General features: G+C 36.9%; 1 protein-coding gene across 19 annotated transcripts in view; it reads right to left on the reverse strand.

The window, feature by feature from the left end:
* PARD3 (par-3 family cell polarity regulator) overlaps positions 1-16,288 on the reverse strand; it is a 644,329-nt gene that overhangs the window by 250,080 nt on the left and 377,961 nt on the right. For 11 of the 19 annotated variants that reach the window (XM_029237268.1, XM_029237266.1, XM_029237265.1 and 8 more), the window contains 3 exons: positions 15,981-16,019; positions 4,119-4,307; positions 2,637-2,807 (listed from right to left, as the gene is read on the reverse strand). In XM_029237268.1, coding sequence (XP_029093101.1) covers positions 2,637-2,807; positions 4,119-4,307; positions 15,981-16,019 — 399 coding nt within the window. The remainder of the gene's footprint in view (positions 1-2,636; positions 2,808-4,118; positions 4,308-15,980; positions 16,020-16,288) is intronic. The other 8 variants (XM_029237263.1, XM_029237269.1, XM_029237264.1 and 5 more) reach the window with 1 other exon arrangement.

The following is a 16,288-nucleotide window of genomic DNA, read 5'->3' on the forward strand; positions in this document are numbered from 1 at the left end:
GGCCGGACCACACGGCTGACAGATGGACCCAGGAGGAGAGAACTCAGCACATTATTCTGGCCTGAGGTTCATCTGCGACAAGACACCCTATGCTTATATCAATATTTACGGTAATATAACTTACACGTACCCTTCCAGTAATTCAGGGAGATGTTTCTGCAAAGGTACTATACAAGTACAACGGCAGCAAAGTCATGTCTTAAGACTTATGGGAAGCTGAAATGAGCTCTTCTGTCTTCACAGAATCCTTCAGTTAAACCCTGTCAGTACAAAAGGCTTTTCGCTGGTATTACAAAGAGAGCACAGCACTCGTGATAAGATTTTTTTTGACATAATTGCTTTATAAGCTTACTGTATCCTAAGAAATAGTAATAACCAGCAATGTATGAAAATGATACCGTAAAGAATATTGAATATTAAAGTCTATTACTGCCTCTGTTCCCTTACTTAAATCATTTTCATTCACATAAATTCATATGCAGAAGTGAATGAGACAGAGATATTGCAGTGGGATTCCAATTCCATGTGTTTTATAGGGCAAGAGGGGATCAAATCAGTGCTTTCATCAAAACGTTTTCAGGTTGGTATAGGTTTGTTTGGGGAACCACCTGAGCCAGACAAAAACACGTCTGGATTCAGGATGCTGCCCTTCAGTCCGTTTCTTACATTTTAAGTCCCCCTATAACATTTCAATGTTTCTCTCTAAAGGAAAACTTTGAGATATTTTAGTTTGTTTTTAAAGAGACTATGAATATGATCTATGGTCCAGGAGAACGTCCAGAGAGGGAACTCCATCTGTCTGTATTCACCACCTTATCCCCAGGATCTAACTTATTTTCTGAATGTAGTAGATGCTCAATGAACATCTGTCACACGAATACAGTCTTAGGGTATGTGAAATTATTCCATTTTTGAAAAAGACCTAATAAAGAACACTGTGTCTTGTGAACTTACTGTGGAGAATTTTTCACATAGCTCTTTGGAGGACTTACATTAAAAACATCAGTTGGGCTTCCCTGGTGGCGCAGTGGTTGAGAATCCGTCTGCCAATGCAGGGGACACGGGTTCGAGCCCTGGTCTGGGAAGATCCCACATGCTGCGGAGCAACTAAGCCCGCGTGCCACAACTACTGAGCCTGTGCATCTGGAGCCTGTGCTCCGCAACGGGAGAGGCTGCGACAATGAGAGGCCCGCAAACCGTGATGAAGAGTGGCCCCCGCTCGCCGCAACTAGAGAAAGCCCTCGCACAGAAACGAAGACCCAACACAGCCAAATAAATAAATAAATAAAATAAATTTATAAAAAAACAAAAAACATCAGTTAATGATTTGGAAACCAATAAAAATTATCATTCAAGAAAGCCAATCCCGTAGCCTACCCTGAGGGATTAGCATTTATATTTATAATAAGAAAGTACATGTTTTACTTCCCACAGTTTTCCACTCTGAGGTTTTTAGTTAAGGTGACACTGTTCTCTTGTTGTTGTGGAAACTAATTTGTTAATTAGCATTAAGCCGCTCTCCATTTGGAAAATAAAAACAAGTGTAAAAATAAGTCTACGGTCAGTAAACTTTCAAAATTGGTCACCTCTCCATTGACTACCCACTGAGCACAAGGGTATGTGGCAAAATCCTATTGTATTAAAGGATCGGATGAGCCATCATCGATGGCTTGCTTTATATATTAAACACAGATTTTAAAATTAAGAAAAACACCTAAGCAGTTTGGATATACTTTCCAGTTTGTACCATTTGCTAATCATTTTCTCTTAGCTGATTTAAAAATGTGAGGAGTTGAGCATCAATAAAAACAAAAACGACAAACGTTATACTTTCAGCAAGCAGGTCCCACCTATTTCCTAGAGGTGGCACATACTTTATAAAAATTCTTTGAAAACACTCTTTTTCAGGTTCTAATATTAATTAACAAATCTGTATATAATTCCCTTTACATTCTCAAATGGCCCGCTATGCAAGTCTACTTGGTATGTTTTTACTATTTGGGAAGACAGATGATCACACCCTTTGGGAGAGGAAACCTTCCCACCCATTGCCTAATTACAGACGGCAGCACATGTGCAGAACCCACTGTGGTTTTATGCAGGAGATACCACTGAAAAGGCAGCCCCTCCGGAGGAAAATACTCAGCCCTACAGTGAAGGAGAAAGAGGGCCAGGGGGTAGGAAGGGGGGCTTACACTTCTGACAATGTCACAAGAGAAACAGACTCTCCCCTGTGAGGGGCTTTACAAGAGGCACCCGTTTTAGATAAGCAAGGGAACAAGCAATCACTTCAATGTTTCTCCCTCCTGGTTCAACACCGCTGAACAGAAGAGAAAGTGCGGGCTCTAAGCAGGAAGGCGTGGCCCTGTTTCTTGAACCCAGCTAAAGGTGTCTTCGAGATCCCAGTGTTATCTGCTGAAGTGGCAATAGAAATATTACTGCACACTTAGGGATATTTTGATCACAGAATTAAGAAAACAAATCACAATCCACTGACAGTACAATAAACTCTAGCCAGCAAACATAATTGAGTCTTTCAAGGTAAAGCCCCTGGACCTGCCATTCTTGGCCCAATGTTAGGGAAGAACTTGGTCCTACGACCATTTCAGATGCCCCTTGTCTTTCTCATTCTTTACCTCGGTGCCTTTGGTTATTCTCCTTGCCACAATGAGCTGGATCATTCCTCGCTTGTTCCCTTCGGTGGACATGGACCTCCGGAGGGTTTCCATGGCATCCTGGTTTGTCTTGCCCAACAGGGATTCTCCATTCACCGCTATCAGTTGATCGTTCACCCGAAGCCTCCCATCCTGGGAAGGAGGCAGGTTAAAAATAAGTGCCATTAAATAGTCTGTGATAAAAGAAGCTGCTTTCCCTTTCGTTAAATAAATAAATAAATAAATAAAAACAAAGCAAAAAGAAAAAGAAAAGGGCTTTAATACTAATGGATTATGCCCAACTGAACACCAGCATAATAATGTGTAAGCGGCCCTTGCAGCCTGTGTCTATTTCAATCATTTATACATTTGTAAATCAAGTCATTATCATAATCTGTTTACCAAAATAGCATACTAATTCATAGGACACAAAGTGGTTACTTTCCTGCTTCCAGAGACACCCAGAGAGGTTATTTACACCCAGAGAGGTTATTCACAACGTGCAGAAGCTCCAGGCTATTAGACAATTGCAGAGAAGTGCCCCTTCACAGAGAGCCAGGAAATTTTCTCTGGACTGGGAAACAGGAGAAGTGACCCATGGGAGGGGATGAGAGGGGAAGGGAAGAGAGTAACCTTCCCAGTAGGTTAGCTCTGTGCCAGAACCTGAGCTAAGTCTTTGCAGAGATAACCTCCATTTCACCGTAATGACCATGGGCTGTGAATTCTGTGAGACCCAAAACGGGGAGTCGAAGATACGAATTCCTCTCAGTGAGAGATCACTGAGATTGCACTAGTTGTTTGATCATGGATGGGGTATTAGGAAGAAAACAGAAAACATTTAAGTGTTACAGGGTATCAGAATACGCTACCCCAAAACACGCCACTTTGGCATGGGGATTATTTTAGCAGAAGGCAACTGAGAAATGGCAGACACAGGAAGGGGGACCTGTCCTCCCTGCGTCTGGCTGAATGTGGGCATAAGGTTCTCCTTGTGAAGGTGCCCCCTCTCTTCTCCAAAACCTGGAAGGGGAGAATGACCCTCACCACCAGAGACAGAGGTGCACTGAGATGAGCCTACAAAATAAGCCTTTTCTACCATCGGTTTCCTTCATACATTTACCATCCCACTATTTACCACACCTGGAAGTCCGAACCCTCTTTCTTTGTCTAATCCCTACTCCACAATTTATCAGCATTTGCTAAAATGGTATATAAGCTTCCAAGTCTAACTGCTTCTTTAGGTTTTCACTTTTCCTGTGGAGCCCCCATCAATCAAATTTGTAAACATTTTCTCCTGTTAACCTGTCTTTTATCAGTTTAATTCACAGGTCACAGAAACAGGATCTAAGAGGGTAGAGGAAAGAATTCGCCCTTACTGCTTCCATGTTTCCAAAATGAGAATAGGGCTGTAATTAAACATTTTTGTGAATGAGCATAAGCTTGATAATGTTGACATTTGCTTACTTTAGATGCTGCTCCTCCATTAATAATGGACTTGACGAAGATTCCCAAATCTGCGTGGTTCTCCTTTGACCGGTTACCTTTGACACTGACGCCAAGACCAGCAGATCCTGAATCATTCAGCGGAACTTCAAACGTCAGAAATTCCCTGGTGCCATCAGGTGTGAGAACAGTATCCTCATCTTCTGCTTTCTAACAGGAAACAAAATTGCGCGTTATATTCCAATGTTTCTTTCTGTTATTTTTAAGGGCTGCTAACGAGCAGTTCTTTACTCATAACAGGCACAGTATCTCCACCAAAGTTCCACAACAAGATCCATGATAACAGTGCATCTGCATCCCCTCCAGATGATTCCTGGAACCAGCTGCTAATATTTTTATGCGGTACTTGTTTCAATACTGAAACAAACCTAAACCAGATTCTGAGAAATATAGGGAAAAAAATGTAGCAGAAGGACTAAAGTCACGCAGACTCAGAGTTTTGGTTTGTTTTTTTGTTTTTTGTGGGTTTTTAAAAAATCTCTTTATATATTCTAAACCACAGGAGAAAAACAGTAACAGCAGGAAATCAAAATAAATAAATATAACTCATTTGTCCCTTTGTTTTTCACTAGAATTTTCAATGTTATTAATAGTTTAATGTTCACTAAGGGTGCATCCTTTTATTCACAAACAGTAACAAATCCTGATGATACAAAGTCAGCAGAAAAAACGGTATTCATTTTCAGAGAGTCACTAGAGAGTTTTAACCTTCGACATCTGTGAGACAAAGTAGAGATAAACAACATTAGAGAAATTTTTTTCCACAGTACTGTATGATACATCTGCAGCTGGGGGTGTTATTCAAGCAATATTGTTGAATTAAAGAGTTGTACATGCCAGCTTTGACTTCGTAATTGTAGCCATCGAGTGCATAAGGAGACTGTTGCAGAACCCGACACATTTGAGATACACGGACTTTTGCTCAGCTCCCCTAAAACAGCAGGGAGGAAATGAATGCTTCAAGTATAACCTGATGAAAGGCAGTGAGATGACATATAAAAATGTCGGACACCGGAAGAGGAAGCCATCCGCCTTCTGTAATCCTCTTTAGGGACCCCAGCTCTACACTGGCCATCTCCAAATAGATAAGGCCAGAGTTCTTTATCAAATTCAGCATTTCATTTTATGTCACATAACAGACATGTGGCACAAGCTCTTTGAATCACAACTAAATGCCTCATCTAGTCCTACAACTTTTCCTCCTTCTCTTTCTGTAATTTTGGAATATTTCTCCAGCACCCACCTATTCATTCAAGCTGGAAGTATCAAATTACACTTGAAGAACGGTTCAACATCTAATGGTTCAACATCTAATGGTACATAATTAGGCTGGAATATAACGCATCCTTTAAAGATAGCACTTTTAAAGAATGTTCAATTACACACATGAAAGCCTATTGCAGAGCAATGGAAATGTAGGTAGACTTCAGTTTTTTTCTTTGTCTCTGAACACATTTTTAAAAATTTTCTAATAATTACCAAAATTAACATAATAATGATAAAATAATTTTTAATAATAATTTGGAGATTTAACATGCAATCTCAGATATCTCAATTAGATGCAATAATTTTTGGAAGTATAGAGTGTATCAGTAAGAGACTTTTAAAAAAGATTATCATAATACAAAAGATATGTTATTTTTAAATCTCCAAATCCATAATAACATGATTTTTTAAAGTTCCTAATTTACTAATATTCATTGTTAACATTCTTTGTGCCATCTCAAAAGATAGCCTCATAGTTATCAGGACAAGGTGTTTTTAAAAAAATCATTAATATGTTAAAAACAGGAAAACTATATATATAATAAAGAATATTACAGAAAGAACAACTTGAAAAGATACAGAGGGATAGTATGTTAACTATACAAAGTAAATACATTTCAGTATCAAAATCAAAATAAAGCCTATACCTGCCCATTATAAAAGCCTTTTTACACTTAGAATATTCCTAGAGAATTACAGCTCAAATAAAATCAATGGATTTGGGAGAAATAAACATTAGATACTCACATCAAAACATTAACATCATATTTACTATGCATCACATTTACTATGACATACTTACTATTGACATCATATTTACTATACTATCTTTATATACTTGTTTTGCTCTTAAAATTTTATTTTCATCCATATGGTTCAAAACAATTCAAGAGTAGTAAATAAAGACCTTGTGTGAACGAATACAGCTACTTCAATATAAAATCTGTTTCTGATGTTTGAAATACAAAATAGTATCAAAACACACCACAGCCCCTCCTACTTTAAATTCAGAAGTAACTGAAAGATAAAATTCACTCTGTGAATCAGAATCAGTATTTATATTCCTGGGAAAGTTGCACTTGAAAAGACACGGAAACCAAAGATAGTCCTTAACTGGGCACATTTAGATCTGATCATTCAGTACGTTTATTTGCCTCAAATCTGGAAGGTTCTCAATTGTCACTTACTGATTTATATCGTTTGGCTTTTTAACGTTTACTGATTTTGACATTTCCATAACATTTTACAAAGGCTTAAAATTCTCATTTTTCTTCTACTTGAAAAATCAAGATAAGGAGCTGACTGAATATATGAAGAGAAATTTTAATCAAGTTCGAGTCACTTCCTGACGTGCCCTGCTCTGAACCTGTCTTAAAGGAGACTGTGTTCTCCATGGGAAAGTTTCATTTCTTATGAAAACTGCAGACGGGAATAATATTCTTTTTCAGCTTTCTTATCAAGTCTTAAGTCATTATTATCATTAAAAACATTTAAGTGATAGATTGTACTTTTCCTTTGATATTGCATTATCAATCTATTTGGCTCTTGACATAAGACTGAAATTAATTCCAACTTTGAGAACTTAATTCTCTGGCAGCAAAATGTTTTAAAAAATCTGCTCTTTAAAAACCATTTTTAAGGCTACTTTATAGAGAATTCTCCCAAAATCTTACTAGTATGGGGATCTCTTCATTCTGATATAAAGGAGAAGCTAATTTTCTATCACCTTCGATTGTTACTCCATCCAGATTCTGTACTATCTCAACCGTTTCTTGAGTCAAGTTCTTTCTAAGGAAACATGATGAATATTTTGTTTCCCTTTAACTTGCTCCTCAAGCCATTTGGACATGAATGTCACTCAAGTGCACATTATGTCCCTCATGTACAGACATGTATGTACCCCAAGTGATTTTCTATCAGTGCAACCTGTCATGTTTTCCCTTGGCCATTACTCCATTGGCATTTTTGCCTTCTAATATCCAGAAAAACAGGGTATTTTTGCTAAGCATATTAGAAGCAGGGAACCTACTGCATGGGCAGTATGAAAGCTGTTTACTTTCCCGCTATCCTCAGAACAGCAGAAAAGATATACACGTATCTGCAGCGAGACAGAAAAACAGCCACAAATGATCAGCACTAAAGCCCAGTTTTCCTGCCTCTCCAAACAAGCCCCCACTGCTAAGGGGAGACAGCTGGCCCATAGGCCACTCTAAGTCTGCAGTTAATCTGCAAAATGGGTAACAAGGAAGTAAAAGTTGATTATATTACATGGCCAAAACATAATCGTTGGGCAGAGATGAGTGCTGGGATGGGGATGACGGGCTAGGAAGGAAAACCTTATGATGGATCTTAAAAAGCAATTATGCCGTCATATTCTCACACTTAACACCCGTTTTCATACAAGTTAAAGAGAAAATACACTTATTCTATATCTCGAGATTAAATAGTATGCAGGTAGAGCAGACAATTGATAACAACCAGTTACGGTTTTAATCAAGAGGAGGATTTTTTTAAAGAGAAGTTATCGTGTTTATTTCTTTGCATAAAGGATTAACCCTCCAGTTGCTTTAAGCTACATATTTTAATTTATCCCATATGTGAGATGAATGTTTATGCATGATATTTGTGTTGATATTTTAATTATTCTTATTAGCAAAGTTAAAATGTCACATCTGGCTTTATTGTGCTCTTTTCTGATTTAAACAGTAGACGTAAAATAAATAACATTTAAAGAATTTTAAAATGTTTTGCTTGATGCTACAAATTCTGAGGGAAAAAAAAAAACAGGTTTTGTACAGTTGTTAATCTGTAATGTGAAGCCAGAAAAATCCTTACTCAATCAAAGAAATGTCACACAAACCCAAATTGAGGGACATTCTCAAAGTAATTTGCTCTTCAAAAATGAGAAGGAGGGCTTCCCTGGTGGCGCAGTGGTTGAGAGTCCCCCTGCCGATGCAGGGGACACGGGTTCGTGCCCCGGTCTGGGAAGATCCCACATGCCGTGAAGCGGGTGGGCCCGTGAGCCATGGCCACTGAGCCTGCGCGTCCGGAGCCTGTGCTCCGCAACGGGAGAGGCTACAACAGTGAGGGGCCCGCGTACCGCAAAAAAAAAAAAAAAAAAAGAAAGAAAGAAAAGAGAAACAAAGGTAAACTGAAGAAATGTTCCAGATTAAAAACGACTAAAGAGGCATGACAACTAGATGCCAGGTGTGATCCAAAGGATTTGTTTCTTATGTATTCGTTCATTCATTCACATCTGCACACCATGAAGGACACTAACTGAGACAACGGGTAGTACAACACTGTTAAGTCAATGTTAATTTCATGGCTTTGGTAACTAAACATGATTACATAAGAAAATGTCTTTGTTCTTATTAAAGATAAAACTACCATATGATCTAGTACACACACTAAAGATTTACAGATAAAGGGGAGTTACGTCTACAATTTATCTCAATTCTGGATAAACTTATATAGTAGGAAGGAAAGGAAGAAAAATTACAGGGAGGGGAAAGGGGGGGATGGAAGAAAATTACATATCAAATGTGGCAAAATATTAACAATTTGAGAATGTGGGAGAAGGGTATACTGGAGTTCCTTAGGCTATTCTTAAAACTTTTCTGACAGCATGATGTTTTAGAATAAAAATTGCACGTAGTAATTAATCCAGAATAGTTTTGCTATATCTAATAAAACAGTTCTTATTTTAAAAACAGACATTACTGCCAACATAATCTTTAAAATAACTTGAGTTCAATAACAAAAAAAATCATAGAATAAATTTGAAAGATATTAATTTTTACCACTATACAACAAAAGGAGGACAATAAAAAATAACTAAGCTATGTTCCCCAAAGGAAAATACACCAAACATTAGGAAATCCTTAACTTATTATAGTAGAAGTAGGGAATTCCAAATGAATCCCCTAAAAACTGATAAGAGATTCACTATACAAAATCATTACTATTCTTGTAAGATCATGAAAATATTATTCTATCCCAATCTTGGAATAAGATTGTTTTAAACTAAGTTTGAGTCATTTGGATTGAAAAGTATTTCATTGAATCATGACTTTAAAATAGGTTTGAATATTTAAAGCACTAGAAACAGAACACATTTTATAAAATTCTTTGTGATAATAGCGACATTAGATGCTCAAAACCAAACTACTAAGGTCAGCACATCATTAGCGTGTGACAGTATAAATCTTCAACAAAAACTCAAATTAGAGAACTTTGTACTCTTTCATCTGTGTTACCTAGGATATTGAAATTAATTTACATTATAGGCCTAAAGAAATGTCTGATGATCAGTTTATCCCAAATAACTTATACAAAGTTTTGGATGAAGATGTAACAACCCGTAATTCAGTCCCCCACTTGGGGCTCCCTATTTGCTTTGTCTGACTTGACTATTTTTCCCAGCTTTGTTGAGGTATATTTGACATATAACACTGTAAATTTAGGGTGCACAGAGTGTTGATTTGGTACATTTATATATTGCAAAATGATTACCATCACAGCTTAGCTAATACACCTCCATCACACCACAAAAGTACCATTTCTTTTCCGTGGCAAGAACATTTAAGATCTACTCTCCTAACAACTTTTGAGTATATGACACAGTATTATTAACTATAATCACCATGCTCTACATTAGATCCCCAGAACTTACTCATCTTATAACTAGAAGTTTATACTCTTTGACCAACATCTAATACATTTATTTATTTTATTTTTGGCTGCGTTGGGTCTTCATTGCTGCGCGCAGGCTTTCTCTAGTTGTGGTAAGCAGTGGCTACCCTTCATTGTGGTGCACAGGCTTCTCATCGCAGTGGCTTCTCTTGTTGCAGAGCACAGGCTCTAGGTGCGTGGGCTCAATAGTTGCGGCTCGTGGGCTCCAGAGCACAGGCTCAGTAGTTGTGGCGCACAGGCTTAGTTGCTTCATGGCATGTGGGATCTTCCCGGACCAGGGCTCGAACCCACGTCCCCTGCATTGGCAGGCGGATTCTTAACCACTGCGCCACCAGGGAAATCTCAACATCTCCTTTTTTCCCTCACTCTCCTGGTCCTCGCTACCACCATTCTTGTCTCTGTTTCTATGAGTTTGGCTTTTTTAGATTCCACATATAAGTGATATACAATATATATATGTATATATATAACATGTATGTGTGTGTGTACACACACACACATATATATGTATACACACACACACACACACACACATCGTTATCCATTCATCCACTGGTGGACATTTAGGTTGTTTCCACATCTTGGCTATTGTAAAAAGTGCTGCTGCAATCAACACAGGAGTGCAGATATCTCTTCAAGATCCAGATTTCTTTTCCTCTGAATAAATACCCAGAAGTGGCATTGCTAGATCATATGGTAGTTTTATTTTTAATTTTTTGAGATAACTCCACACTGTTTTCCACAGTGGCTGCACCAACTTACATTCCCACGAATAGCACACAAGGGTTCCCTTTTCTCCACATCCTCACAACTTGTTATCTCCTGTCCTTCTGATGACCATTCTAATAGATGTGAGGTGATATCTCATTGTGGTTTTGATTTACATTTCTCTGCGGATTAGTGATGTTGAGCACCTTTTAATGTACCTGTTGTCCATCAGTATGTCCTCTGGAAAAATGTCTATTCAGTTCTTCTGCCCATTTTCTAATCAGATTGTTTATCTTTTTGCTATTGAGTTGTGAGTTCTTTATATGTTTTGGATATTAATCCATTATCAGATATATGATTTGTAAATATGTTCTACTATTCCAGAGGTTGTCTTTTCATTTCATTGGTTTCCTTTGCTGTGCAGAAGTCTTTATATTTGATGTAGTCTAATTTGTTTATTTTTACTTCTGGTGTCAAGTCCAAAAATTCATCACCAAGACCAATGTCAATGTGCTTACCCCATATGTTTTCTTCTAGGAGTTTTATGGTTTGGGGTCTTACATTCAAATCTTTAATCCATTTTGAGTTGGTTTTTGTACACGGTGTACAATAGAAGACCAGCTTCATTCTTTTTCATGTGACAGTCCAGTGTTCCCATCACCATTTATTGAAGAGACTACCCTTTCCCTATTGCATGGCTTCTCTGTCATAAATCAATTAACCATATATGTGTGGGTTTATTTCTGGGCTCTCTATTCTGTTCTATATGTCTGTTTTTATGCCAGTACCAAACTGTTTTGATTACTATAGCTTTGTAATATAGACAAATCAGGAATTGTGATGCCTCCAAGTTTTGTTCTTTCTTAAGATTGTTTTGGCTATTAGAGATCCAATAGATTCAATATGGTTTCAGTGAATTTTAGGGATTTTTTTTTCCTATTTCTGTGAAAAATGCCATCAGCATTTTGACAGGGATTGCACTGAACCTGTAGATGGCTTTGGGTAATATGGACATTTTAACAATACTAATTCTTCCAATCTGTGAGTATGGAATATATTTCCATTTATTTTTGTCTTTTTCAATTTCTTTCATCAGTGTCTTACAGCATTCAGTGGGCAGGTCTTTTATCTCCTTGGTTAAATTTATTCCTAAGTATTTTATTCTTCTTGGTCCTACCGTAAATGGGGCTGTTTTCTTAATTCCTTCAACTGTTTTCTTAATTTACAGTGGGGTCAACATGGTAGGCGTTACTTGATACACCACAACCATTAGTTTAATAAGTCTATGACCATGCTTATTGACTAGCTCATTAAATTTCCAAATCAAGATTATAACCTGTCTGAAGTTAGCTTATCAAGATGCTTCCTGATCTTCAGGGAGGGTCCCCAAATCTCCCCAATGTATCCTTGCAGTTTCTACAGGGAGATCTCACTAACTCTTAGAATGAATGCTGAATTCTTGACATTTAATCATGTTTTATGTCTTATCCGTATGGTCTAGTATCATCTCTGAACACTATTATTTTCTAAAGCCCTACTTCTATCCAGTAGCTCTGAATATGTTTTATGTACAATTATATTCTTACATGGATCCTACCAAAGAGTTCTTGGGGGCCTTCCTAAGCAGGTCTGCATAGTTCTTTGAAGCCCAAAGAAGAAACTGGCACTTTGGTAAGTCAAGGCCTGATAGCCTGTAGGTAAATTCACTACTTCATTGTGATGGTTACTTTTGTGTCCACTGGGAAAGTGTTTTTGGATGAGATTACCATTTACATTTGTGAACTCTGAATAAAACAGATTGCCCTCCACAATGTGACTGGGCCTCATCCAATCAGAAAACAGAACAGAAAGACAGGTCTTCCTGAGCAAGGGGGAATCCTCCGGCAGACTGCGTTTGGACTTCATCGGCACCATGGACTCTGCTAGGTCTTTGCCTGCTGGCCCACACTGCAGATTTGGACTTTCCAGCCTTTATAATCACACAAACCAATTCCTTAAAATAAATCTCTGTCTATATATCTACGCATCCCATTGGTCCTGTTTCTCTGGAGAACCCTAATACACCCATGTATTGTCTTGTCCAACCTGGACATCCACAGGAATATACTATCAAGTGAATGAACTTTTCAAAGGCAAAGGAGTTTGTTCAGGACATGGAATAAGTGAGCTTGAGCCTCTGCTAAATAATTCAGCTTTTTGTCCAATTTTGAATGGACAGATAACCTAAAACTCAGTAGGGTTTCTAGTTGCCCACTCTCACTAATTAATACAATATTTAGAAGATGTACAAGAAGCCTGCATCTCAGATATTGAAAAGGTCTACCGACTACCGGTACAGCCCTACTCATCTACCTAAATGACCTTTTTAAAAATTTCTCGGACTTAATCAGTTCTGGGAGTCATTGTGATAATCAACTAACAAACAAACTAATTGAGCTTGAGGACATTCCATTCTCAAAGTGCTTACAATCACAGAAAGTTTAAGTAGTATCAGAGAATTTTGCGACTTGAATAAATTTAATGATTTGCCATCAAAAGACAGAAGCAGAGATCCTGGAATTCAAGTTTTTAATTATAAGTTAACATGAAGCCTTTAACAGCCCAAAATGGTATCACCTAGCAGGAGCAGAAAGAGAGGCCCAGATGTGAGAGAGAAAAGAAAGAACAAGAAACCCAAAAGAAAACATTTAGACAAAAACAAAAACAAACAAACAAAAAAACTGTACTTTCTTTAACTTAGCTTGGAAAACTCTTACCAGAAAAAAATTCCCGTTTGTAATTGAAAGTCAGACACACATGCACATATATCATCTCTTTTGTTAAGGTGACTGAATTGTCATTTGCTCTGGTATGCTATCAAGAACACAGAAAGCTTGTGGGTGAGGAGTGAAGTAGAACAAACCTAGACATTCTCAACGGAATACCACATTTAAAGTCAAAGCTGCTTCTTCCCGTTAGCGATTGCAAACTTCAGAGATAATCCTCAATCTCCTCACAAGGACTGACTAAATGTTTTGAAAGAACACACCTATCTTTACTGCTTATATCATCATTTTCCATCTCAGATCATCTTAGGCATAAACAGATATAGTTTATGGGTGAAGTCATTCGCTTTTCCAAAAAAGTTCTATGATATTAAGATTCCAAACACCAAAGAGTGGTTCTTCACCCAAGGATCACGTTGCAAAATGCCTTTAGCATTTATCTTGCAACTCTTTCATGGTGTGGTTATTGCTCTGAAAGGTTTTTAATATATATAAACAAATCTATCAATCTACTCTCTTAGGACATTTGGCTTTGTCATGCTGGGACAAGCACTTACTTTCCAAAGTTAACAGAGAAACTTTTCACATATTTTCTCAATACTTTTTGGTATGTTTTTAGGTTTAATTTCATAATTAACTGGGATTTATTTTGGTTTATATCGAGAAAAAGGAATCTAACTTTTTAAAGTGAATGGCCAATTGTTCTAAACACTAAACAAACCACTCTTTACCACTATTTTGAAATGTCTCCTTTAACAAACATGCACACACACGTAAACACTGGGACTGCTTACATCATCAATGTGTTTCAATGATCTACTTGTCTGTTCCTATAACAATATCATGCTATTTAAGTATTCTAGCTTTAAAGTACATTTTGCTATCATTATTGTCTTTTAAAATAAATCGTTCTTGTGCACCACTTGACTCTTCAGAATCAACTTGTCCAATTTCCCCTCACCTCTCAACATACCCGCCATCACACCACACACACACACACACACACACACACACACACACATATAAATACTATTGTGATTCTGATTAACTATCACAGACCTATTGATTTAATGGGTAAAAAATGAAGGCTGTGAATTTCCTACAACCTGTACTTATGAATGTGTAATGTTCTCAAGGTTGTTTACTGATTTTCCTCTGAGGTCTGATTATTCATCCATTTTTGTAATGATGGAATATTTGAAAATAACATTTTGTTTGTTTATTAGGTTCAAAGTTGTCTGGTTATGAATGTGTCAAGAAAAATTAAATTATGTAATGCTATTACTAGTGTTAATTATTTTATTCAATTTCTTCATAATCTTACTTTATCTATCTAACATGCCAAATTTTGGAAAAATATGTATTAGCATCACCCACCATGGGTATGGTTTTGCTAAATTTTCATTTTACTCACAAAGGTTTGGGAATGACATGTGTTTCTGCTGTGCTGTTTAATATATAAAAGATCCTGACTGTTGGAATTTCTACTGGATGATATCATGTGTCAATATAAAACGCCCTCTCTTTTTTCCCCATGCAAGGCACCCACACAAAAAAGAAGATAAGTTCAGAGACTGATATGGCAATCCTTACTTTCATTATGTTAGTACCACCTGTTAGTACTCAACTTGTTCCTTTATTTTCAGCCTGTATTAGGATTTATCTTTTAAACATCTATTTTTTGCTTTTTAATCTAAGCTGTGAAAACTTACTTCAGTTGGGAGAATTAGCCCCTTAAAATACACTATAATAACTGATAATAAATAACTTATTAAATATAAGTTATTATGATAATATGTTTAGTCTAATTGCCGGTATTTTATTTTTCGTGTTTATGATACATTTTTATTGTACTTTTAGCCCTCCCTATTTTTTCTATGCCTGAATTGTTTTCTTTTTTCATTTTTCATTTTTGTAGCCACTTATAGCACTTCACAACTCATGAAGTCTATAGATAGATAGATAGATAGATAGAAGTTAAACTACTAAGCTCACCAATTTTACTCCCTCTTAATATGCAGGTCTTTAATGTCTCCTTTTTATCCCTGTCTGATTAAAAATAATCACAAAATATTCTTCATTTGGGGTAGTAGCAATAAGTCACTCACCAATTTTGCTCCCTCTTAATATGCAGGTAAATAGGAAAGTCTTTAATGTCTCCTTTTTATCCCTGTCTGATCAAAAATAATCACAAAATATTCTTCATTTGGGGTAGTAGCAATAAGTCACTTAAGGTAAGACCACTTTGGGATTTATTAAATCTTTGTATATTAGGATCTATTATGAGCCAAGAAAAGAGAGGACACATAACTTCATAATTAATTAGTAAGAAGTTAGTTCAATTTATCTTTCCAACATCTCTGCATCCTGCAAAAGACAAAGCTCTTACCGTTTCTTTTGGAATCTGCATCTGGCTTGGCTCTGCATTCTAGAAGAATTGAAGAAAAACATAAATACAGACTGACCAAAGCCATCTTCAACACACAGGGACACAAAGCTTTACTCTCAAGGAAAAATTGTTTGTTCTTAAAATCTACAAAATATATAGAGGGTGATTATAGTAAAGGCTGATATATTACTCTGTCTTGCAAACTTTCACTGATGTGGTTATATTATCTTATGTATGTGTGTGTGTGTGTGTGTGTGTGTGTGTGTGTGGGCGGGGTTGTTTAAAATTAAAAATTGTTCTAGATGTAA

The sequence above is a fragment of the Monodon monoceros genome, unplaced genomic scaffold, assembly GCF_005190385.1.
Source record: "Monodon monoceros isolate NGI ecotype Baffin Bay Population unplaced genomic scaffold, NGI_Narwhal_1 Super_Scaffold_21, whole genome shotgun sequence".
Lineage (NCBI taxonomy): Eukaryota > Metazoa > Chordata > Mammalia > Artiodactyla > Monodontidae > Monodon > Monodon monoceros.